The 26,893-nt window shown below is 43.3% G+C and overlaps 1 protein-coding gene and 1 long non-coding RNA gene across 2 annotated transcripts in view; one reads left to right on the top strand and one right to left on the bottom strand.

The window, feature by feature from the left end:
- LYVE1 (lymphatic vessel endothelial hyaluronan receptor 1) lies at positions 1-26,814 on the bottom strand. Its single transcript, XM_006271062.4, has 6 exons — positions 26,561-26,814; positions 20,830-20,992; positions 20,577-20,716; positions 7,368-7,652; positions 3,438-3,516; positions 1-1,041 (listed from the first exon to the last, which is right to left on the bottom strand). The coding sequence occupies exons 1-6, from the start codon at positions 26,643-26,645 to the stop codon at positions 855-857; spliced, it is 939 nt and encodes a 312-aa protein (XP_006271124.1). The 5' UTR covers positions 26,646-26,814; the 3' UTR covers positions 1-854.
- The window catches only part of LOC109280492 (uncharacterized), a 70,413-nt gene that overhangs the window by 6,388 nt on the left and 37,132 nt on the right, over positions 1-26,893 (top strand). The window lies entirely within an intron of this gene.

The following is a 26,893-nucleotide window of genomic DNA, read 5'->3' on the forward strand; positions in this document are numbered from 1 at the left end:
TATATATCTACCATACTTTATTTTCTTATGTAATGCTGTAAACTTCCCTCCCACTTGGGATACTTTTCTTGTCAAAGCAAATTTAAATATACATCAGAGACCTTTACGACAATGATTGTGATACAGTTTTGAAGGCTTTTTTTCCTGTCACTTGCTTAAAGAAGAAAGATGTAATTTAAAAAAAAAATAAATACAGTTGTAAAATACCGATAGAGAATATTTCCAGGACAAACACTTCATTGTGGATTATGTTATACTCAGTATAAATGTATTGATTTACTACAAAGATGAGTAAAAGCACCCTTATATGGGAACTTTAAAGGAGATAATCCCGCAACCTTTACTTGTTTGACTAATCCCTATTAATATGAGCTTGTCCCTTTGAAAACAATGAGACTACTTAATAGGAATAAGAATTGCCTCATGAATAAAGGCTGCAGTATTAGATCTTAATTTCGGATCTTACTGCATTAGCAGACAACAGCCAAAAGGATAAAAAGAATTGTCTATTGTAGATGTGTTCCTCTGAGTTCTAGGGAAACAATTATACACTGTATCACATTCAATAGAGCATTCTTAGACCTAGTTATTTCATGTTAAGATGGCAAATGCTGTGTTGCAATATGGTGGTTTTATTTTTTCGTGTTCATGCCAGTAAGGCTCTGTGATCCTGCAAAAGAACATTTTCTAGCAAAGAACAAAGGTAATTAGGTATAAAATTCTGACCATTCAAATGTATGTACAAGAAATATGCGCTCAACTTTCCCAGCATTGATAGTCTTCCACTTATAAAGGATTTAATAGTGTCTCCTTTTTTAATTTTAAAACTGTCAAACTTGCTATAGCATTCACTCTCAAACTTCTGCTTCCACACATTTTACAGTGGTCTCAGATTTGGTTTGAGGCTCTTCTGCTTTTTTTCCATTATTCTTTGGTTCCTTTTCAGGTTCTCTGTCACTTGGTTTAGCGTCTTTGATTACATTAGTTTCAATCATTTCTTTTTTCTGTGTCTTCTTTGAAAATGGGAAGGTTTTCTTGTACCTTTAAATATAAATATTTAAAACAAAAACATTGGCATATAGCAAAGAAAAGCTCTGAATAATCAGTGAATGAATGAAATACAGAATGGCATATTTTCTTGCGTATAATACACACTTTTTCCTTAAAAAGTGCTGAAAATTTCAGTGCACATAATATGTGAGAAATATGGTAAGAACAGTTTCTCCTGGATACTGGCAAAAGTGAAAATAAAGTCTCCCTGACTGCTGCTACTTTGTTACTTTATTTACCCAAATCCAAGACAACTTTGAATTTAAGACAACCACTCAATAATTAGATCCTATATATGGAAAATGTATACATTTATGATAATTTTCCATGTATAGAATCTAATTAAAGGAGGGTTGTCTTAAATTTATCCCACCTTGCTATTGCAACAGGGAGGCAAGCTGCAGCAGGGTGGCAGGCAGTAGGGGAGTCAAGTGGGCTGATTTATCCCTTGTCCCTTTATTCATTGCTCTCTGTTGCTTTCCCTCCCCATCACTTGGCCCTCCTGCTACCTGTTCCTCCCACGCCTGTACCCCCTGCCACTTGCCCTCTCCCAGTACCTGGGCCACCCTGGCACTTGCCTCTCACCTGCAGTTCTTGGGCCCCCCAGCACCTGCTCCCTGGCCACTTGCTGTTCCCCTCCACCTTGCTGTGCCTGTCCCCAGTGCCACTTGCCCTCAGTCATGGCTTCAGCTCTGGCCCGGGCCACAGAGCATACAGTGGCTTGGGCCCCTGCCCAACCACATAGGAGGAGTTTTAGTGGCTGCAGCTCCAGCCCTTGCCTTGGCCTTGAGCCTGGGACTAGGTTGGAGCAGGAGCCAGGGCTAGACCAGCTGCCACTTGCCACTGTTGCTGCTGTGTGGCTGGGTTGGGGCTGGAGCCACCATGTGTTCCATGCCCTAGGCTGGAGCAGAGTCAGATCTGGAGCAGCAGCCAAGGGGGGCAGAGGTGGTGGAAGGATGAGGAGAGGCAGCAGGGATAGGGCCAGAGGCAGCAGGGGACAGGAGGGAGACTCCAGGCTTGGATCAGAGGCAGTGTGGGGTGAGAGGGGAAAGAAGAGGTAGGGAAACAGAGGCTGTGGGGGGCAGGTGGTACAGAAGAGATAGTGGCTGTGGCTCCAATTCTGACCTTGAGCTTGGGCAGGGCTGGAGCCAGAGCCAAAGTCAGAGCCTGCCCTCCTGCCTTGTACCCAAATCTAAGACAAGGGTCTCTCCCTCCCCCGCATCCACGTTGAATGTGGGGGAAAACCTTGTCATGGATTTGAGTAAATATGGTACTGTAAGGAAAGATCTTTTAAAATTCATTGTGTGTTTCCAAAAAAAGGTGTGTATTTCATTCTGCATTGTATTGTTCTCGAGAAAATACAGTATCTAGAATTATTGCCTGAATCTGCAGGCCAAATGCAACAAAAATTTCACTGAAGATGAAAGGGATTTTGGATCACCATTCAAAAGACATACTTTTTAGATGCAAGTCTTAAGTATTTTAAATATAAATCATCATTAACAGAACAGTTATATAACTAGTCAGTCTCTGATTTCAGAAATAGGTAGCTTTTAGAACTGAATTTACAATCTGTTGCCTTGAAAATCTGTTTGCATCATTCCTGTAAATTATATAATTTTTTACCTTTGACAAGCATTATTCAGAAATACTCTTCTATATGGAGTTTTGTGGCTCAAAGGTACAAGAAACTATAGGCCATGTTCAGATGTTCAGTTTCTACTGGGAGAATCCCTGTTCTCCTGATAGAAACTACAAGTGCATAAATGTTCATGCTGTTTGTCCCCAACCAAAAACGGTGGTTCTGTGAAAACCAACCAGAAGTTGGTCCTAGGACATTGAGCTTCTATACACTTTCCCATGGTTTAACTCCTCCTAGGGACCAGGAAGACTGGAGCCTCACAGAAGCCCTCCTGTTCCTTCCTGAGACCAAGGTCACCCTCGTCTGGAGAGGTATGGGGAACAGCTGTTTCTCACGCTCACTTCTCACGCTGGGGTCCCTGGAGTGAGAAGTGGAGAAGTGGTGCAGCAGAAAATCCCCTGCCTGCTTTTCACTCTGGAATCCCTGGTGTGAGAAGAGGTTAGGGGATTGCTTCAATCCCTTGGAAATGGGAGGACTTGAGTAGCCCATGGTTTCCCCAGATTGGGATCACTCAGTCTTGGGAAGGTGTGAAGAGCAGGGGAGAGGGGTTGGCTGCAGACTGAACATCTGCACTTCTCCCTCTCCTGGAATTATTTCTGGCAGTGGAAATTTGGGGGAGCACTGGCCAGGAATTGGTCCTGTCTTGAATTATCCATAGGTGGCTTAAACAGAGTTTAATGTATATTATTTTATGTGCAGGGGCAACAGTTAACATTAAAAAGTTCCTTGTGGAAGAATTACTTACTTTTTGATATAACAGACTGCTAGAACAACTGAAGCTAGAAAGAAGAAGAGTGCCAGGACAAGGAGTGCAGTGGGTACACCTAGAAATAAAAGGAAATTGATAATGAGATGTGTTTATGTTGAGATTATATGTATTCTTAGTTCTTAAATTTACCTGTCAGAAGATTTGCATTTGTAAATCCAGATTATTTTACAAGCACCCTTGATTAAATAAATACATATAAATAGAAACAGGTCTTGAAGGCACCTCAGGAAGTCACCTTGTCTGATCTCTTGCTCTGATGTTGAGTGGATATACCTACATCATGCCTGCTAGACATTGTACAATCTGTTCTTAAAAATCTCCCATGAGAGGGATACTACAATGTCCGTAGATTACCTGTTCTAGTGCTTAGCTGTTTGTATAGTTTAAATATTATTTCCTAATTTCTAACCTAAATCTCCTTTACTGCTAGACTAAGCCAATTACTCCTTGTCCTACTCTTAGGCGTAGAGAACAATAGATCACTGTTGCCTTAATAACAACCTTTTGCTATGTACCACTTCAGTCATCTCTTACCTAGACTAAACAGACCCAATTCTTTCACCCTTTCCTTTTTGTTGCTTTCCTTTATACTCCCTCCAGTTTTTACATGTTTTTCTTTAAGTGTGGTGCCCGAAACTAGCTACAGTATTATATCTGAGGCTTTCCAGTGCTGATTATAGAAAATTGCCTCTGTCTTTCATGACACTTCTGTTATACTTCCCAGAATGTTATTTGCCTTTTGGCAAGAGCATTATGTTTTTTTGATGCATATTGAATTAGTGGTCCACTATAACCTCCCTGATACCTTTCTACAGCATTGCTGCCTAGTCTGTTATTCTCCATGTTCTATTTATATACCCAGTCCTTCTTCTTCTTCACTGCAGTTCTTTGCACTTGTCTATATTGAATTTAACCTTAATGATTTCAAATAATTTCTTGAATTTATTAAGGTCACTTTGAATTATAAACCAGGCCTCTAAAGTGTTTGACACTTCTTCTAGCTTGGTGTCATCTATTCCATCATTCCAGCCATTAATGAGCATATTGAAGAGACTGGGATTCAGCACAAATTTCTGCTGGCCCCACTTGGTATGTCTACCTAGTTTGGCAATGGACCATTAATAGCCTCTCCTCAAATATGTTTTTACAAGTTGCAATCAGTTACTGTCCATGCACTGACCATGGCTATATTTCAGATTGAATTCAGCAGTGGCCTAAGTGGTTGCTGCGTGTTGTGATAGGGTGATTTAATAGAAGATGGCACTACATTGACATAGTTCAGGTCTCTACTGCTTCATCTGGTTCCTTAGGAAATCATCAACCTATATATGTTACAAATGCATTCAAAATATTTGGGGTCAAAGAAAACTAGACATAATCCAAAGTGTTCTCCAAATAGATAATGAACTCTGGGTATAAATTTCAGAGATGCTACCAGTGAAAACATAAGTACGTAGCACTCTAGACAACTGAAAGGCTAAGGATTTTGAAAAAAAAATCTATATCTAGATTGGCCCTAATAGTCTAGTAAGGCTGGAGTTCTGGGCACTAATGAGGACTTTAGATCCTGCCCCTCTTTGGCTCTCCTTGTCCTTCTGAATATGCTCAGAATGGCCAGTGAAGCTCTGCTGTGATCCTATTCCACCTGGGAAGGCACATAACTGTATAAATCCCTAAAATCTCAGCCACAGAAAAAACACAACTAGCAATGGAGGAGATAAGGACCAAACAACCTAGCGATTAGGGCACGTGTTCAACAGTGGTTCTAGGCCCCTTTCAGCCAGCAAGGGCTTAAACCTACATCTCCCACTTCTCAGCCAAGCACCTTAATCACCTGGCTATGAGATAAAACATTCTCCACCGTGCTTTGAAGGGCCAAAACATCTTCCATCTCTCCTGTTGAAGCTGGCCTGCTTGACAGCCAGGAGGGAGGGAGTACAGAGATGGGGGCTGCCCTGGAAGGGAGGAGTCCCTTGGTTCTCGTCTCTACCTCTGTCCCCAGTAGGACTAAACCTATCCAACTTCTGTTTCTCCATTTTAGTAACTAGTAAATGCAAAATGCAGAAACACCATTAGGGCAGGAAGAGGTCTCTTAACCACTAGTCTATTGGGCTAAATTGTAGGAGGGCTGTCATCTTGCTCCTCCTCTATTTTCAGTGACTCCCACACCACAGAGTTACCTACCTTTGTGAGGGAGCTAGGATATAAAATCTATAAAGTAGTTTAGGATGGGGGCTGGCAATATTTTCTAGTAGCAGGATGGAGTTACCCATTTCAGGTCTAAACCAGGCTGGCACTAGGACCCAGTCATAGCTGCTTCTGCCTGCTGCCCAGTGTGGGCAAAGCCTCTACCCTTTGCTGAAGCCCCAGCTGCCTGGCTGTATCATGTTGTGGGCAAAACCCCCTACCACTGAACACAGCTGGCAGGATACAAAGGCTCCATGGACTGTAGTAGGTTGCCAACCCCTGGCCTAGAATGCCAATTAACCAACCAAAAATAGAACTAGATTTGGGCTTTCATATCTACACAGTCTTTACAGGCAAAAATGAATCCACATTATATTTTCTAAGAAGAACAGCAAAGATAGCTAATTTAGGGATTATTGACGTGTAAGAAAATGACACATTTTACTCTCATTGTTTAACATTAGGGAGTTCTGTATCACTTCTCTGTTCTTTTAGGTTTTAGAAACAATTAAGTTCTTTAGTTGCTTGGATCATGTGGTATATGTTGCCATAATTCCTACTGTTTTCCTGAGGAAAAGTCATACTAAGTCCTTTGCAGAAGAAGGTATGTCCAGCATAAACAGAGTCTTTGGGGAATTTATCTGTAAAGCTCTAGCAAGTTCTGCAAACTCCTATTAAAGTGCTAAGTGATGTTTCACCTGTACGTTCTCCACATATGAATGCACACCTTTACAGATTTATGTTCAAAGGAAAGACTTCTTTTGAAAGCTTTTTTTTGGCTTTACAAGCCTTATATTCTTATTCTGCTCGTAGACAACAGTGTGTAATAGGCCTGTGTGAAGTGGCTAGTTTTCGCTTTGGATTTGGCCCGTTCAGGGGACAGTGATTCGATTCAGTGATTTGAATCATTGTCCCAGATCAATTCAGCTGAATCTGATTCAGAGATTCGGCTGCCGCCAAATCAGCCGAGTCTCTGAATCAGACAGGCCCCATCCCCTGCCCATTCTCCCAGCCCCCCATCACTGCCCCGCTCGGCCCCAGCATCAGCTCTTAAAAAAACCCAAAAAACAAACCCCTGCACTCACTGGCTGATGCCAGGTAGGGGGGAGGATCCCCACTGCACCCCACTGCCCTGCACTGCATGGAGTCTCTGCTATGAGCCCCCAGAAACCCTGGTGGCTGCTGCAGCAGCCAATGAGTACAGAGATTTAAAACATTTTTTTAAAGAACCGGGAGCTGGGACCAGGCGGGGCATCCATAGGGGAAGGGGTGGGGTTGGGAGAGTGGGCAAGGGTCAGGGCGTGCTCAGGGGGGCTGGGGGAGCAGGCATGGGATGGGGCCTGGTGGGGATCCCCCCCATAGTCCCCTCTCCCCTCCTCCAGCACCTCCCCACCCCCTACTTACTGGCATGGAGTTTGGGTCCAACTCCCTGCAGTGGTGAGTGGGGACTGCCCGAATCTCTGCAGCTCTCTGAATCTTTTATGAATTGATTCGGACCTTTTTATTGGACTCCTGATTTGATTTGGATTTGGTGATTTGGCCACCAAATCGGGCCAGATCTCCTCCGAATCGAATCAGCGTCCAAAGCTTCACGCAGCCCTAGTGTGTAGCCCACTTTTGATTCTGTTGAGGTTGGACATGCTTTTTCAGAAACAATTTTATCACTCAGGTCCATATAACCAATTTACTAGCAAAGTAAACAACACATATAGCCTTTACCTCCAAATATAACCCTATCGTTCCTAAAGGCTCCTCGCTTTCCATCAGGCGGTGTCATGTCCGTTTGAGTTTCCACACTAGTCTGCTCTGTTTGTAATATAGTTTCTGTAATACACATTCTGCGAATGGACTTTGGAGGTTTTCTCTTTGTTGGCAATTCAATAGTAGTATTAGGCATCTCTGAAATGTCGTCAGTTGAGGCTGTTGAAGATGAGTTTATTTCTGTAGCTGTTACAGTTATGGTGCTTGTACTTGTTTCTGGTTTGCATGAATCAATCCAAGTATCTACAAAAAGAAAAGAAAGAGTTAAACATTTTGCTGGACAGCATTGCAAAATGTTTTATGTATGAGATGTAAAACATTTAAACCTGTACTGAGCATTTTCAGATGTTTTTCTGAAGATTTCCATTTATTGTAATTTGTTTATATACAAATATGGTGCTAGATTCAGTATACATGTAACATCTGAGTAGTTTCAAACCATCCAGGTATTTAAAATAAGGCACATGCTTAATACCTTACTGAATCAATGTAACATTCATTCTATAATGGCAACAAAAAACAAAGTCCATGCTACAGAGAGCCTAAAATGTTTCCGTACATGCTAGGGGAACAAAACAAGATAGATTGCAAAAGTTATCAGGCAGTTACCTGCTAGAGGTTCATTTACAAATTTTACTTCATTATAAGTAGGACTTATAGCACCAGCAGACATTAATATTGTGGACACTTCCTACTTTAAAACACAGTTTTCAGTTGCTTGTAACTTTGCCAATTTTAACTAATAATAATTATGTCATTGGAGCATGGTTTGAGTGGTGAACAGTAAATCAGGGGTGTGGTTATCCATTGAAAGCTGATGAAATAATTAATATTGAATCACTTGCTCATTAAATTTGTACTGAACACTGAAAGAGACAGGCACCAGATAGAAAAAATAGGTGATTAATGTTACACAGATAACTTTAATTTTGGCAGTTCGTATCTTTTGACTTTACAACATTAATGTTCTTTTTAATATGTGTGTATTATATACCATAAGTACTTATTGCTTGAGGACTAAACAGTACATCCATTAGCCAAAGCAGAAGTAGCCATAAAACTCCCATCGTGGTTATATCAGTTTTTATAAGTGCTTTATCTGTAAGCATATCCAGGAATTAGACAGCCAGAAGGTATGAGTGTTGTCTGTAAGTAATTGTGAGTCCAAAGGTACATCAGTAATATTGTATGTAGAAAACTGGAATTCCGGTTAAGAATGGATAGAATGCATGGTCCTAACAAATAATTGGTAACCCATATTTTTGGTGGAGTCTTACACATTCTGAAAACTATAAAGCAGTGATTCTCAACCAGGCTTCCAGGGCACCCTGGGGTCCTGCCAGATCCTTTGAAGGGTACATAAGGTGTAAGGAGATACATAGATAAGCCAGGCCCAGGCTTGTCCCTGTCTGCACAGTTCCCCACTCCTACTGCCTAGCCCCTGTGTAAGGAGATAAGCACTGTAATATATAAATTAGATTTTGAGATTGGGTGCCACTCAGTTCACAAAAGTTGGGGAGGAGATGCCTCAAGTCTAACGAGGGTTGGCTTGAGTCCAAAAAATGTTGAGAACCACTGCTTTAAAGTTATCATTACAGTAACCAGCTAAATACATTACAAAAAATAATGGGGGGAAATGACTTATGTACTGTTCTGAATATGAGTCGTTGGTGGAAAGTCTGATGACGCAGTTTCATTCATAAAGTGAGTATCCAGATGACAGGGAATTGTTTTATCTTTTTCACTGAAGTATTTAAATGACTTCACACAATACAGCCACAAGGACAAATTACCACAAAGTGACCTCTCGCTTAATACTTTTCAAGTCAGTGCTAAAGCAGGTGGAAATGTATCCATGATGCATGCTGATTCTTTATTCCCTTTGTTACGTAAAACTTATGTTCTATAAATTACTTTATAACTAATTTGCCCTGCTGAATGTGAAAACAGTGTAAAATTGGCATACTTTTTCTGCATTTACAAAAATAGAGAATCTTTTTCTTTAACCAACTTTTGCAACAGGTGAACTACAATTCAAGCTATTTCATACACAAAAAAGTAGCATTGTAAAAGAATAGTTCAAGCCTAAAGAAAATCAGCTACATTAGAAAAAAGCCTATTTGAGTAAATAAGATAGACTAGGCTTATTTCCTGTACAAGTTTGTAACCTTCGTATAACAGTTCTGAATTGTAGAGAAGGATCAAATTAACCTCCATTGTCTTTTTTTATTTTGTCTAGTAAGTGGCTACTGCTGGCCTTGCTGTTTCTCTCATTATATCCAGTAGGTATCAACAATCTGTTTTTTTCTTCTCTCACTACTCTACTACACCAAAACTAGTCAGTTAAGATAATTCCTTCAATCCGAGCCTAACAGTTGTATCTTTACCGGCTTCATCCTCAGGTTTTCTGCCACCTCTGACAGGAGTCTCTTTCCTTTGTATAAGTCTCTCCTTAGGTCTCCATAACTTACTGTTCTTCACAAGCTTCCAGGGTTTGCTGCTTCCCTAGCTTTTCCCTGGCCACCTCCAGCATTTCACCTCTTCTTCTTCTTCATCTAAATCCTTCAGAGTTACATACTGGGCCTTTGCCCCTTTCATTCTGTACTCCTTGGGAGGGACATGTTGTGGAGTATAAATCGGGATAGTTACTAAATGTATATTTAGTTGCATTGAGTTATTAGAATATTTAATATTCATTTCAATAACAGGGCTATTAGGATACTTGTAGGAAAGCAAAACTATGAACATATCTCTGCTTTGTCAGTAGTGGATCTCATGGAAGACAGGACTGAGCACGTTCTGCTCCTGTCAGTCTGTTGATGCCCTCCAGAACTGGAAGTTGACTTATGAGACTGCTCTGAATTTGTCCCTTGTGTTTGCTCTCAGTCTTGCTGAAAACCAAGTGGTTTGAGACTGGGACACTGTATATGAGTCCAAAGTAACCTCATGGACAAAATTATGGTTCTGGAGTTCATCAACTGACATGGGTAGGCAAGGTATTCTTGGTCCAGTTTCCCCCAACTTGCTGCTGATGTGATGTAGGTTAACCCTAAGGTCTCTAGATAAATAATATTTTGGTAACTATGATGGATCCATTAAGAAACAAGTCCAAAAAGAACAGCTCTTATGCTGCAAAGATGGTACAGTGTGGCTCTGATTTAAAGTTACAACATTTTTAACCAGGCTGGGAAGTGACAAATCAAAAAAAGATCTGAAACAGTTAGGAATTGCTGTTGGAATGGAGCAGGGACTGTTGTTAGGGCTTGCTCCTGAAGAACAGGCCTATACACAGGTCTGAATAAGTTGGGACTTTATAAGTTTTCTAAACCCTGGTGGCCACATGGCTCCTGTCTCACTCCAGTTTGTTGGGGTTCCCTCCTTTTTCTTCTTTCCTGCCATACCTCGATGGAATTATTTTCTGTTGTAGAAGGGAGAGTCCCTGAGTGAGCCCTGGTCTGCCTTGACCAGTGGATCCCTCACATAACAGGCTGACCCCCTTGTCCTGTTCTTCAACTATTTGTGGTCTCCTTCCACCCCTACAGCCATTCCCGTGCCTCGCCTCACAAATCTTACTCTAGATCCATGGACCAGCTTATATGGGCTTCAGATCTCCTGGTTTTAGCCCGCTGGTTACTCTTGCTTTTGACTGACAGATTAGGCCCACTTCCTCTGGTCCAACTTCTGAGTTTCAGTCTGGTCTGGCTTTTGGTCCATCTCACTCTGCTCAGGCTCTTGGCCCCTATCCCGTCTGGCTCTCCTTGGGCCCTCAGCCTTCCTGCTCTGTTTTGGTCCTTGGCTCTCTTGGCTGGAGAGTGCCCCTATCTCCCTGTTGGGGCTTCGGTTCTGGTCTTCTTGGCTGAAACCTGTCCCTGATAGGGCTAAAAATCTGGAGTGACTCCCAGAGACCCCTGTGTGGCCTCCTGCCTTCCCCTCCAACCTCTGTCCAGTCTTCTGTTCTAAAACAAACACGAACATCAGCATAACAGAAATACAGGTTTCCCTCACTTTATGCTGTACACGTGTTCCTGGAAAATGGCACATAACTCAGAATCTCATAAAGGGAACCCACTTTGCAATGTAACAAATAGGGATATGTTCCAAGACTTTGACTGTATTGACCCCCAGACCAATTTCTACCACTTTTACAAGAAAATGTGGTACTTATGAACAGCAAACAGTGCACACAAGCACAGAGCACTGTCATAACGGAGATGGCAACTACAGAAGCATATGTCACAGACAATGAGAGAGGAGCACAGAGCCACACAGGAGACTATATTTTGGTGCATATCACTCCCACCATGCACCGCACAAAGCAGACGACTGTGGGCTTCCACCACACCGATCACGTAAGAGTGAATTTACCTCGCATATAACGAATTTTTGGTATGAAAAGGGTCATCACATAAGAACTAATTCGCAAATACAGAACCCACATAAAGTGAGGGAAACCTGTATAAGCAAACCGCTTTCACAAAATTCTTTCCCAATCTCGGTCAATACCCTACCACAAGCTACACTTCCACTATCTCACTCTTATGGGTAGCTTGGGTGTCCACAGGCCTACTTCCTGCCGTCAGGTTCCCTGGGAAGCTCCTCTCCCCGCAACATGCAGGGTTTTGCTGTCTGTTCTGGCTCAGGCCCTGGGTTATAGGCCTTGAAGCCCCAGCCTGTTTCCATCATGTGGCTCCCCGCCATACACAGAGGTGTTTCCTTTTAATTAAGGACCAACCTGTGCTCCTGCTGCTGTAGCCCCATGCGGCCAGCTTAGCCTGCTGCATTCCCTTACAGTAACAGGAGCCCTCTGGCTCCCCGTTACAGGAGGTAACTCTGCAACTCTGATATTCATATTCTCCTGTAACTTCAGTTGCCATGCTTTGCTAATAACACTCACATTTATCTCTACTGAATGCTGTCCTTCAGTCCCACCATTTGTGTTTAGTTGACAGCTCTTTTGGGATGTGCTGTCATCATGACCTCATGCTCAACTTGTCAGAAAAAAATATTTTTTCTCACATTTTACTCTCTTGCTGAACCATTGACAATACTACCCTTCTTTCTATTAAAACACTTCACAATCCTGAAGTCATCTTTATCTCTACTCTGTCTTTTTTAACACTCATGTTCCTGCTACATCCAGATGCCTCTCATTCTCAAATAGTTCCAGAGTTCATCCATACTAAATAGTCGTTATATGATTAGATCAGGGGTGCTTAACCCCTGTCCCATAGGCCAAATCCAGCCTGTGAAGTCATGATGTCCAGCCTGCAGGGCTCCCCACAGGTCAGGAAATTTGGTGACAAGGGAGCAGTGCCAATTAATACAGTACATCCCTTCCCTGCTGCCAAATTCCTAAGCTTCATGGCAGGGTCAGAGCCAGGTCATGCCTCTTTGTCCGCATGTCTGGGTTGAAGCCAGGCTACAACCTGTTCCCACCACATAGCTGGTTTAGGGCTGGGCTGGGCCATGCTGCATTCTCCTCATGGGGCTGGGCCACACCCCTCTCCCCCATGCAGCCATACTGGGGCTGAGCCATGGCCCCTTCCAGGGGGTCAGACCAAGTCTCCTTCCACTCCTCGGCTGGGTTGGGGCTTGGCTGCCCCACTCCACGTGACCAAATAGGGCCCAGCTGTGCCCCCTTCTGGGTGCTGGATCAGGATCAGTGGCTGCATCCAGCCCATGGGTGGACTGGGCACTGCCCACACAGCCCACCAGACAAAAATGTTGATCACCACTAATCTAAATAATACTCTTTGCCTAGTCACTTACTACTTCACTTGGGACACTTGCTTATTCTCCATTTTTTCATCTCTCCATTCCAAGCCATTCAAGATGCTTCTACCTTTTTTGCTGCTCTTTCCATAATTCACAGCATTTCAGGTCTTGATATTTGATACATTTCAAAACTTGCCTTACCCCATTTGCTCCTAAGTGCTCCCTTTGTCTCCTTCATTCTTCTAAGGTCATACTTTTTCCACTGTCCCTTACATCTGAGACAACCTTCAAAATTACTTTCAACCTTCAATCTTCAAATTATCAAGCAACTGTTCCTTCAGCAAGAAATACTTTAAAACATATTAGTGCTGTGGTACCACTATGACGCCTGATCTGTGTACAGATTTTTTATTGGTATTATGACTTTATTTAGGGATGGGATTACTTTTTAAACACCAAAATAATTATAGAGGCAACCCATGCTTAACACAGTTTCTTTGAGCACTATTTTACTATAGTGCTTATTTAAAATTAATACCTGATTCCACTGAGCGCTTGGCCAGTTTCATTATAGTGGTCAGTGGGGGGATGGGGAAAAGCAGCAGCAGCAGCAGTGAGAAGCAGTGAGTGGCAGTAAGTGTGGGGCCTGCGCTGGTGCCATAGGCCCAGGGTGGGGTGGCAGGAGAACAGGGCCCAGGCTGGCATGTAGTGCCAGAGCGGCTGGTGGGTGAGAGGCTGGGGAGAAGTGGCAGTGGCAAGAAGCAGCAAGTGGATGGGTGGGTAGGTGGGCGTAACTGCGGGGCCCATGCTGGTGCTTGGGGTCAGGGCCAGTGGGGGTCTGGGGTGGGGTGCCTCAGGAGCGCAGGGCCTGGGCTGGCATGTGGGGCTGGAGTGGCCAGTGGGTGGGTGGGCGAGAGGGTGGGGAGAGGCGGTGGCGGTGAGAAGTGGCAAGAACTAATTATGTCTATTTACATTCATTCCTAATGGGGAAATGGGTTTTGCTTAGCGTGGTTCCGCTTAACTCTTGGTTTTTCTGGAACCAATTAAGAGCACTAAGTGGGGGGTTGCCTGTACTACTGCACCACTAGCACAGATTAAGTTATATTGGGATAAAAGTGCCTTTTACCAATAATATTTATTTCTGTTCCTGGACAGGAACTACTATGCCCACATAAAGCATTAGAAATTTAAAATAATTTAAGAATAATTTAAAAAGAACTAAAAATGAACATAACTGGTAAGGATCTATATGAAAATAGAACATATGTTTGACTCTGGTCCCATGAAAATCAATATTATCAGCACTTCTTAAAATCCTGCCTGCCTGTATAATACTTTGATTTATATGACCATGTGTATACAATAGAAGAAGCAAATTCTGCATACTAAATGTTAGAAGCATTACTCAAAAATCTACAGGCAACTCAGAGGCTGAAACATGTCAAGAGAGATTCATTTTTTTGTATTAGATTTACCATATTTATTTGAATATAAGATGACACCCCCAATAATTAGATTCTATCTATTGAAAATGTATAAATTTGTTACAATCTAATTCTTGGAGGTTTGCCTTAATTTGTCTCCCTCCCACTGCTACAGCAGGGCAAATAAATCTGGGGGGGGGGTGTAGAGGCTCTCTTGCCCCCCTAACTTTTTCTCCTGCAGCCTCCCCTCCGCCTTCCTGCTACTATTAGACCCTGCTCTCTCTGAGCACATGAAAGTAAGGGACAAATTTGAATACACTGACTTTGAAATAAACATGCTTGTAGCAAACTACCATGGGTACCTATAGACTTAGTTCATCCAGAATTGATGCACTTTACCTTTTTGAAACTGCTACAAGTTTTAACACCAGTGCCCCATAAACATACTTTTCAATAGCACGCTGGTACCTACTTAGATATAGTACAAACTGGGCACGTCTACACAAGACGCTACATCACCATAACAATGAGCTAATGTGCCGTAGCTTGTTGCTACAGTGATGTAGCATCACTGGGCATGAACCATGACAGTGACTCTACTGTAAAGTAGCAATGACCTACAGCTTAGTAGCTTGTTGCTACTGTGCATTAGCAGCTAAAAATAACCATATGGTGACAGGACTGCACAGTAACACTGGTGTAGACACGTCCAATGTGCATGATATTAGTCCAAAGCCAAAAGGCTCATGATTTACCATATAATTAATTGGGCTGGGCATTCCCAGAGTCAACAGCATTTCAAGCCATGGTGGTTCACTTAGGGAACTGATGGGTAGGATCCCCTGGAAGACTGTGTGAGGGGGAAATGAGTCTCATAGTTTCATAGATGGTAGGGTTGGAAGGGACCTGAGCAGATCATCAAGTCTGACCCCCTGCCATGGGCAGGAAAAGGTGCTGGGGTCAAACGACCCTGGCTAGGTGATTATCTAGCCTCCTTATCTAGTCTAGGATAGCTGATTGTATTCTAAGGAAACCTTACTGAGGGTGCAGGAATGAACCATCCCAATACACAGGAAGAATAGCAAGTATGGCAGAAGACCAGCTTGACTTAGCAGAGAATTCTTCAGTGAGCTAAAACACAAAAAGGAAGCTTACAAGAACTGAGAACTTGGACAAATGACTAAGGAGGAGTACAAGAGTATTGCTTGGGCATGCAGGAATTAAACCAGGAAGGCCAAAGTGCAACTGGAGTTGCGGCTAGCAAGGGTTTTGAAGAATAACAAGGAGGATTTCTACAAGTATGTCAGCAACAGGAGGAAGTTTAGGGAAAATGTGGGTCCCTTACTGAATGAGGGAAGCAACCTAGTGACAGGTGATGTGGAAAAGACTGAAGTATCAATTCCTTTGCCACCTCAGTCTTCACAGGCAAGGTCAAATCCCAAATTATTGCACCTGACAGCACAGTTTAAGGAAGAGGTAAGCAGCCAGTAGTGGCAAAATAACAGGTTAGGGACTGTTTAGAAAAGCTGGATGAATACAAGTCCATGGGGCCAAATGTGATGCACCTGAGGGTGCTGAGGGAGTTGGCCAATATGATTGCAGAGCTGTTGGCCATTATCTTTGAAAACTCATGGTGATCAGGAAGGTCCCAGATAATTGGAAAAGTGCAAATCTAGTGCTGTCTTAAGGAAGGGAAGAAGCAGGATCTGGGGAACTACAGACCAGGCAGCCTCACCTTACTCCCTGGAAAAATCATGGAGCAGATCCTCAAGGAATCCATTTCTAAGCAGTTAGAGGAGAAGAAGGTGATTAGGAAGAGTCAGCATGGATTTACCAAGGGCATGTCATGCCTGACCAACCTGGTTGCCTTTTATGATGAGATGACTGGCTCTGTGGATGCATGGAGAGCAGTGGACACGATATACCTTGACTTTAGCAAGGCTTTTGGTGTGGTCTTTCACAACATTCTTGTAACCAAGTTACTGAAGTATGGGTTGGATGAATGGATAGGAAGATGGATAGAAAATTGGTTGGATTGTCAGCTCAGAGGTTAGTAATCAATGGTTCAATGTCTAATTGGCTGCTACTATCAAGTGGAGTGCACTAGGGGTTGCGTCTGGAGCCAGTTTTGTTCAGCATCTTCATCAACCATTTGGAAGATAAGATGGAGTGCCTCCACAGTGAATTTGCAGATGACACTAAGCTGGGGGGAATAATAAATATGCTGGAAGGTGACCTAGACAAATTGGAGGATTGGCCCAAAAGAAATCTCATGAGTTTCAATAAGGACAAGTGCAAAGTCCTGGACTTAAGACAGAACAATCCCATGTACCAGTACAGGCTGGGGGCTGACTGGCTGGGCAGCAGCTCTGCAGAAAAGGAACTGCAAGTTACAGTGGACCATAAGCTGGATATGAGCCAACAATGTGCCCTTGTTGTGAAGAAGCCTAATGACATACTGCATTAATAGGAGTGTTGCTAGCAGATCAAAGGAAGTGATTATTCCCCTCTGTTCAGCACTGGTGAGGCCACATCTGGAGTACCGTGTCTAGTTTTGGGTCCCCCACTACAGAAAGGATTTGTATAAATTGGAGAGAGTCCAGTGGAGTGCCGTGAAAATGGTTTAGGGGGCTGGGGCACATGACTTCTGAAGACAGGCTGAGGGAACTGGGTTTATTTAGTCTGGAGAAGAGAAGACTGAGGGGGATTTAGTTGCAGCCTTTAACTACTTAAAGGGTGGTTCCAAAGAGGATGGAGCTAGACTGTTCTTCGTGGTGGCACATAACAAAACAAGGAGCAATGCTTTCAAGTTACAGTAAGGGGAGTTTAGGAAAACTTTCCCACTAGGACATCATATGGAAAAGATGAGTGTGGCATAGACTGTTCAGGGGCAGGACCCCCACAGAAGACAATGATGACAACCATGATGAGGAGGAGAAAGAAGACGAAGAGTGTTGAAGAAGGGGAAAGCAATGAGGATGATGGGGAAGAAGAGGATGATGAAGTCAATGTGGACTAAGAACCTGTAGCAAAACTCTCAGTTTTTCTTTTTTTAAATTTAAAAATACATTCCCTCCCCTTCCCCAACTATTTCTGATTTTCTCTTTGCCCTCTCTATCCCTTATAATTCATTAGAAGTAGTACTAGGTAAGCTAAGCTAAATTCTTGTATTCTATTATTGTAATAAGCCCCTTTTTATATATTGTAAATAGTGTTCTGTTATGTTTGTATTGATTTTTACTGTTTTATATTGTATTATATTCTTATCATTTTTTCATTGATTTTTATTGTTTCATATTAATATTGTATGGTTTAGGCCTGTGTTTGTAAAGTGATGTCAAGTATACATTCCCATCTTGTTCTCATCTTGTCCCCATGTGCTGTTGTGTAAGTATGTTGCAATTCTGTAACCTCTCCCATGTAAATTGGTTTTCCTTGAATGCCTGAAACAAAGGAGTGAATGGATGAGGGAAACACAATGATAGCAGGATCCCCTACTAAATCACCCCACCATCAAAACCAATACCTGGACCAATGACCCAGCCATTGGAACCACCCTCCGCATTCAAGAAACAGAAGATGAGGCAACCCACCATTGTGCCAAAGCTGCACACGTTCAGTATGAACATCTGGAAACCTCTGGACCAGGGCCAACCTTGCCTGGACATGCTCTTCCCATAGGAAATCATAGGTAGTCTGCCCCATAAAAGGGGTAGTGAAGACGGATTCCTTGGGGATGCCATCTTCACCTGGAACAGACCTGCTCCATGTCATGCTGCATATCAACCCAGAGGCCCTGTCAGCGACCCCCCTCTGGACAACACCTGCTGGAGAAAGACCCTGACTGACCGTCAAGGACCCCCTTCCAGCCTGGATAGGTAGCTATCACCTCCACCCTCTCTTCAACCAAGTATGTGGACTCTGTTTCTCTTCCCTACCTGGACTCCAACCCTTCCACTGAGTCTCTTTCTCCTGCTACCATTGTGTGAGTGTGTGTAGGAACCAAGCTGTACAGTTCAGTGTTCATTTAATAAAACTATTACTTGGAACCCTGAGTTGGGTTTTGCTTTACTACGGTTCTGGCCCTGCTCCAATCTCTGCTCCTCACCCCTTTAACTTCTGTCTTATTTCTCGTTCTCCTGCTTCTGGCTCACTGCCACCTCCAACACCTGTCCCATGCTCCTGTGGCTCCAGCTGTCCTGAGCTCCTCTCCACCTGCAAACCCCTGTTTCTTTGCCATTGTCTCATCCCCACTGCCTTTTCCCCTGATCTCTGCCACTGTTATTGTATTTTCCCCTGATCTCCCAGCTTTCTGCCTCTGTCTCCTGGTTGTTTCCTCCTTGCCACTGGGCTTTTTCCCTTGCTTCCATGCTGGCACCAGGTGACCCTGAGTAACCCCAGGGCCACTTGACCTTAAGTAACCCCAAGCCTCAGTTCCTCAGCCAGCTTCTCTCTAGTCTACCGGTTCTAACCCTAGTTCCGGCAACTTTCACTCCTTATTCTTTCTCTCTCACCTTAACCTTCCCCCACGTACCCCAAACACGCACATACATACCGTACCATCCAAGTTAGGAACTCACCTATGTGTATGTGTAGATGGGTGGTTTGTGTGTGATATGTCATCGTGTGTGTGATATACGAATCAGTGATCCGTACTGAGTGTGTGTGTATTGACAGTTAATTTTTGTCTAACTTTTGGTGTGTATAGTGTGTAGGTGCTTGAACTGGTGATATGTGTGCATGTGCCTAGGCTGGTAATTCTGGATATGCATGGGCCTGAGTTGGTAGTATGTGTGTGCATGCCTGGTGGGGGTGTATGCACCTGCTCTGTTGAAGTACTGCTCTGTTGAAATTGAATCTTTTAATAGGAAAAGGTAAATTATGATAAAATAATTGGCTCAAAATTTGGGGAAAAAATCTTATTTTCTAGTTTAAAACAATTAAAATTCTAAATTTTTGTTAATAAATTTTAGCAAATTTTAATAAAAACATTTAATTGTCAAAGCCAAAATGGAAAGTTAGGAATGTCCCAGAAATTCTGGTATGTTCTGGTATGAAACTATGTATAAAACTATGTCAATACCAAGTTTGGAAGTAAGTGACAACGGTGGCTTTGGAGTTTGTCTTTATAGATGTTCATCAGAACTCATTTAATTGACATGTTTACTATTAATGAGTTATTGGGCATTCAGACTATTTCATAAACCCTACTACTCAGTGGGCACATCTACACAAGGTATTTACTGCAGCGCTGGCTAATTAGCTCCACAGCAAAGTCTCAGCATCTACACGTGTGATGGTATTAGGTTGGGTTAAACTAATTTACTCTACCCCAGGATAGTACTTGTATATAGTACTATATAAGTACTATCTTGCAGCAGAGTAAAGTACACCACAATGTACATGTAGATGGGGATGGGGTTGGCTGGTGCATGAAGGGCCTTCAGTGCAGGGGCTGCCTGACACCTAGCCCCAGCACTGGAGCACCTTTGTGCTCCAGGCAGCCCCTCTGCAGCAAGTTGAGCTGGCTCTGACCCGGCTCAATGTGCTACAGTCCTGGGTGCATGTGTAAATGTGGCCTCCCCAGAGCAATAAATTCTGTCACGATTGCACCAGAGTGTATTGCTCCACATTAATAGCATGTGTACTATGTAGCAGCCAATTATTGGTTTGTTCACATTTAAAATATTGTCACTCAAATCATAAATGAGCATTTCTACAGTCTTTAAATTGCTGAATCTACTTGATGGAATGTGAAGGAGCAAGTATTATTCAAGGACTTTAATTATGGCATCATGTTATTACTTTGGCTGAATAAAATGAACCTTCTGTCTCTGATATTTGCATTTATCACCAGATCTCTTTTTTCCTAATGGGGAAAGAATATAGTGCAAGATGGTGGAAAAAACTAACTACAGTATTTTTATGCAGCCTTCAAAACAAACAAAAAAAACCAAAACAAAACAAAACAGAAAGAAAAAGAGCAAAGACACTAAATGTTAAGAATCTAGATGTTTTACTTGCTTACCTGAAGAATTGAAGCAGTAACCATCCTGCTTCTTTCCAAGGTCAGTTTTCCATTGCACTACACCAGTTTTGCTCTGACCACATTTTGGATTTGCTTTTATCCGAGGAATGACAAGCACCTTATCTGCCACCCATCCATACCTACAATGAAAAGCATTAATCTATTAAATAGGGGATCTGTTCACAAGTCTAGTGCTGAGTATTAAGATATGGAGCTGGCAAAAATTAGTGAAATGCTTATGGATGTCAGGTACCTGCATGTTTCAAATCCATGTCTTAAAGCCTTCTCAACCTCTGTTGTGTATGCTAGACTTAAGCCCAGCTGTTTGCATGCAGTTTCTGCTTCTGTGAAATTCATTTTTGAGACATAACTAATTAAGGTTACACCTGTGATCCTGCAGGCATCAGTCTTGAGATCTGTAAATTAAACATAAACCTTCAAGGTTATTACCTTAAAATTATTCTTTCATTGAAAGTAAGAGTGCATGTTTGTGGTACAGTGCATTTTCTGTTCACTTTTTAATACTGTGCAGAGTTAAGGGCATTAGAAGTGTCAGTTACAAGTGAGAGAGTTATTTTGGCCCTTTAAGAGGAAACAGTCTTTTTGCTCAGACCCAGCAATGAAACATCTTAGAGGAAAAGGTGTATTTTAAAACTACTAATTATAGTTGGCATCATTTAATCTTTGATTGGATAGCCATCTTGCTAAAGAGGATGTAATTTATGACCCTACTATATGACAGCCCAAAAGGAGGGATGGATGACTGTTTTCTTCCTGTTTAGTAATTTCTTAAAATTGCAAACTCAGGACTGATGTTCTCAACATGCTGATCTTAAGGGATCTTGGTTTTCTCTGCTAAAAAATCCAAAATTCTGTGATTAAAACCCCCCAAATCCATGTTTTTCTGTGATTAAAATGAAACACCACTATATATAGGTATCAGTTGAACACAATGTTTTATTGTTATATTTACAATTTTAAAGCAGTTTGGAAGCCTACCAGTGCCTCAATAATTATAATAAAATAAATTCTAAATACCTATATCTTTTTCTGTTTGATTTTGACTTTATCCTTTTTTTTTTTTTTACCCCTGCCTGCTTTGCTCACCAGGATGTGGATCCAGCTGTGGCTGTCCCACCAATTTCTTTGTAATGCTTAGCAGCCCAGATATGCCAGTGCCCTCCCCCCTGCCCATGCTGTTGCCCCTCACTCCTAACCCACATCCCCCCACCATTCCTGCCGGTGCCCCTTACTCCTGACCTGCAGCTCCCTGGCCCTGCTGGTGCCCCTCACTTCCAATCCACAGCTCCCCAGCTTGGGCTGGGGCTGCAGCATGGTGCAGTGCAGCAGGGAAGACCAGAGCTGCACTCCACAGCAGCACCATGAAGCCAACCTCAGCTCTCTAGGCCATACTACAGGTAGCAGGACGATGAGGGGCTCCAGATGATGTCTGTCCCACCCAGGTGGAGCGTGGTGGCTGCAGCAGCTCTGGCTCATGTGAGTGTCAGCAGAATGAGTCCTGCCTTGGTGTGAGCTGGAGGAAGGAGAAGGGGATGCCTGTGGCATCCCCTGCCCTGGGCTGGGGGTCCCATGCTGCACCAGGCAGCTGGCAAGCCCCCCCTCCCGGGCAGTGCCTCCCGGCCATCTTGTCCCTGCCCCTGAGAGCACAGGCACTGGCTCCTGGCAGTGCCAGCCCAGCTACACAGCTCCCTGCCACCTATCTTCCCAGGCAGGCATCTCCAGGCAGGTCCTGCTGGCAGCAACATGGAGCTGGGCTTGCCAGCAGCACTGAGCACTGTCTCAGATGCCCCTGCCCTGCTGTAGCCCTGGTGCCTGGACACTTTTCCTCAGTGCCCCATAAAAACCTGCCCCACCACAGCCCTTCCACACATCTCTGCCACATACACACACACATATATGCCCCCTTGCCACAGCCTCTCAGACAGTCCCCAAGCCCTGGCCCTCCAACCCCCCTCCCCACACATAGAGGTACCTGTTCCAGCTTCCAGGGCTGTCCCTGCCTTGTTGAATGCTGGCCACATGTGAGTGCATGCGCACACATGCATAACACCCCCTACCTCCAATCACACCCCCCCATTGCTCTCTCCAGTCCCAAGCAGCTCCTTACAGACTGGAAGGCTGCCTGCTTGCAAGAGGAACACTGGTTTCCCACATTTTTCTCCTTTAAAGGGGGCAATCCATGATTTTGTCCTTTAAAAGGAGAAAATCTGTGTTTTTCCATGGGAAACAGATAACCCGGATCCCTGCTGATCTTTATTTGGTGAGAAATACTGGTTGAAAGAGCTGCCATTAGCAGTGTAGATGGTAGCAGACAGGCTAAATTACCTACACAAAGATATACCTTGAGGATTTTTATGATAATAAAAGATGCCATTTCCACTCTTCTCATACTGATCTATCATGTCAATTTTAAAATATAGAAAGGTTCAAACATGGGTCGAACTAACTTACCAACTTGGGCCACTTTGAGCCAAGACTCCAACTGTGCTGAAGGAGTACCTGGGAGAGCTGAAAGGTATGAACAAAAGTGATTTCCCCCTACCTCTTTTTGTTCTCTGCAGTGCTGGTACCAACCAGCCAGCTGTTTTGTATTGCTTCAGGCTGCAACATTCCCTGCTGGACAGCCAGCAGTTGCCAGAGCATATCTACATCAGAACGAGATAGATGAGCTAGAATTGGTTACATCAGCCCTGTACCGTTTGGGAGCTCTATGTCACCTTTAGGGAACTGAGCAGACTTCTGGGCCTGGAGGTTGGGAAGGGATCTGGGCCTTTAACATTATGTAACATTCCACCAACAACAGGTAAAACAGAAACTCATTTTACATGTACCAAGAAAGTATGTTACAGGAAAAATACACTGTATACAAAAACAAGGACATAGTGCAAACAGGAACAGAATCAGTGGGCACTATTAGCAGAGATTCAATACATAATTTCAAATGTAAATAGATCCTAGCATAAAGTAGAGGTAATTTCTATGGCTGAAGGGCTGCATAGATTGTGGCTTATGGAATGGCCACAGCAGTTACTTGCTCCCCAGGTATTCTATTCAGTCAGTGTTTATTTTGTATAAGAACATGAAATAAACACGCCTGTCAATACAGTTCTGGTGGCAAATGATGTGGCTGTGTCCATGTATTTTCTCTCAAGCTTTGCTATCAAGAGTGCTTTGCAGAGGAATCAAGAAGTGTTGCAGTCATTAGGACTTGGTGCCAGCCACTGACACTGCATATAGCAGGAGTGCAGAGTGGTTTGATAAGAAGCTATGTTCCACGCAGACGGTGGGTGCATCTACATGTGCTATTAATTTGAAGTAGTATTACTGAGCAGGGAGCACGTCTACACGTTTCCCCTCTTGGGAGAAGTTTTGCTCCCACCCCACTCTACCCCCCTGCATCAGTCAGGGGGAGCTCCACCCCCCACCCCCCGGGTGCTGGCTCAGGGACTGGCAAAAGGCACGGAGTGGTCTCAGTGGGTATGGGGCCAGGAGAGTTGTGGCGGCTGCAGTGGCAGCTGCCTCCTGGCCTCATGCACATTGGGAGGGGACCTGATGTGCACAGGGCCAGGAGAGAGCTGCCCCTGCAGTGGGCAGAACTCTCCTGGCCCCATGCTCATCTATAAACACAGCTGCCAGCAAGCCCTCTGCCAGGGCAGGTTTCCCTGCCCAGCAGGGCATAGCTGGGAGCTGTCCAGGGTATGGGGCAGCTGTGCATGAGCCTCTTGCCAGGAGCGGGGGCATGGGGCTCACCAGCAGCTGTCTTGCTTGGCATGGAGCTGGCTGCTCCTGGGAGGGAGGGTGGTGGGAATCCCCTTGCCTGTCCTCCAGAGCAGCCAACTCCACATAGCATGGAGCTGGCTGCTGCAGGGGACAAGCTGGGGCTGGATTCCCAGCTCCAACTCACTCCCCAGAGTAGCCAGCTCTGTGCAGGGAGCTGGAACAGGGGGTGGAATGCTCCCCAATCCTGGCGCTGCTCAGTTCCTAGATCCTGGTGGGGAGCTGGGGATCTGAGCAGCACCAGGACCAGAGACAGAGAGCTGCCTGTCCCCTGTGGCCCCCTGCTGGCTAGGCTGACTGAGTGCAAATTTGCTCCTGGCCAGCATTTATACACGTGTTACTGCTCAGTATCTACTGTGCAGTTATTTTACTACTTGTATTTACAGGTAGTAGCTAACTGCACAGTAGACTAATCTACTGTGTAGTAAAGTGTGCCATGTAGACACACCCAGTGAGAGTGGTCAGACTGTGTGGAGGGCTCAGACTTATCTTCTAGTGGTTTCTTGGCATCTAGCATATCCTACATGTAGCCAAACTCCTCCTTCTGCAGCCCTAACTCATCCTGGTCACATCCCCTTTCTCTTCTTGGTCAGACCCTGTTCCCTTATGCTGAATCTCTCATATTGTGCTTCCTACCCTTCTTCGTCTCATATCGTTTACACTGTTGTTTTCCTTCCTGCTTTAACATTTCAAACCGAACTGTCCCATCCTCACCCCCGTCCTTATTGTAGTCATTGGTTTTGCTCAGTACATCTTAGGACTTGGCCAGACATACCTTCTAAAGTGTAATGTTAATGATGGAACTTTTTATTGACCAGTTCTTTGATGATGTTCTTAATTTTCCAGTCCTCAATACACATTATGTGAGAAATACAGTACTGCTTTTCAAGTAAAGCTGAGCTGCTGATTGAATGGAACTTCCTGACACTTGGAAATTTGGCTGGATACTTGTAACTGAATGACTGAAGCTTAATCTTTTTAACAAAAGGAGAATTTCCATAAGGACTTTCAACCCCAGTCCCAATTGCCTTTTAGAAGAAGCCCTTGTTGTTTAATCAAAAATATTTCTAAGTTAATTGTATATAATTTGTTAAAATGAAACAAATTGTGATCTAAGAGCTATTCCAGGCACATAGTTCCTGTATTAATTCCTCAAAAACAGAGGGTGAGATCCTCTTCCACCTAGTAGGCACCAAAGTGGACTTATAGTACCCACATCTGATTGTATTCCACCCTGGTCAAGTGCCTGATAAATGTTAACATGCCTATTTTCTAATATGCTGTCCTCTTAGCCTGAAAGCTAAGATGAAAAAAAGTAGTGAGTGGGAGAAGGACCTGTCTACCTTTTTGGCATTAATTTGTTTTCAGTGACTTGAGCAGGATGGATTAGTTCACACTTAAGTGCCCAATTCCACCTACACATCTAATAGGTAATATAGGATTTGGCTCAAAGCATATTGCAAAAGTAGAGACCTTCAAAGTTTATTTTTCTAGTAACCAAACAGAGGCATAACTGCCTGGAAGAAACACTTTGAGATCTATTCCCTGTGTCTTTCAGAAGTTTGTGGAGAATCATGCCAATAGATATTCCAGCATCAGATCAGACTTTTTTCATTAAGCACATCTTATTTTAGGCACACATGGCTGGTTTCATAACTTTGAGTTATCACATAACTTTTTAAAAGCTTTGCTTGTGACATTGAAAAAGAATACTTTTGGGCAGATCTGAACTTACTCCTAAAATATCACTCAAAATTAAACAACAGTCTCGTAACACATTTAGACAACATCACTTAAAGCCGAGTAAGAAATAATTAAATCAGATATAAATATTCAGTGAAACATATTCAGTAGCCAAGAAAGTATACATTATTGCACTATTTCCCAAGAAATAGGTTACCTTTAAGTATTTACACAAAAAGAGGCACACCCACACAAACAGAAATAGCAATATACCCACATATCTTATTTGGCAGCATATTGATTTGATAATTATTTTTCCTTCTATTTGGGAAAAATAAAGAAAAGCTATGTTCTGTTATCAAAGATATTTTTGGAAATTGGGAAAAAGTTTTTCCAAGTATTTTAATTGCTAGTCATGTTAACTAACAGGAAATCCAGCTGCTTCTTTCAACTACTTTTCTATTGCATTAGAACTTCCTGGAAAAAACTGTAGCAATACATACCATTAACATCAAAGGAGCCTGGAGCTGTGAATTTTATAATCCAGATTGAGAACAAAACCAGGGTAACTCCAAAATTATTTGCCATGGTCACTAACACAAACAGGTTAAAAACCTCAGGCTGGGTTATTTTCTATCCAAATGACAGTTAAGAGTAAAGCATGTATGCCAGTCCACTTGTTGTGAGCTTTGTGATGACTATTCTCAAAGCTACTTAGCTATAACTGCACTGATTCACAGAAAGCATGTCAGAGCAAATTTGTTGCTCGGGTCTAAAGCCATTCACTGGGCAAGGTCATCGGCTGAAAACACGTGACATCCTAAGCCCTTTTAAAC

This window comes from Alligator mississippiensis, chromosome 2 (assembly GCF_030867095.1).
Source record: "Alligator mississippiensis isolate rAllMis1 chromosome 2, rAllMis1, whole genome shotgun sequence".
NCBI classification, from domain to species: Eukaryota; Metazoa; Chordata; order Crocodylia; family Alligatoridae; genus Alligator; species Alligator mississippiensis.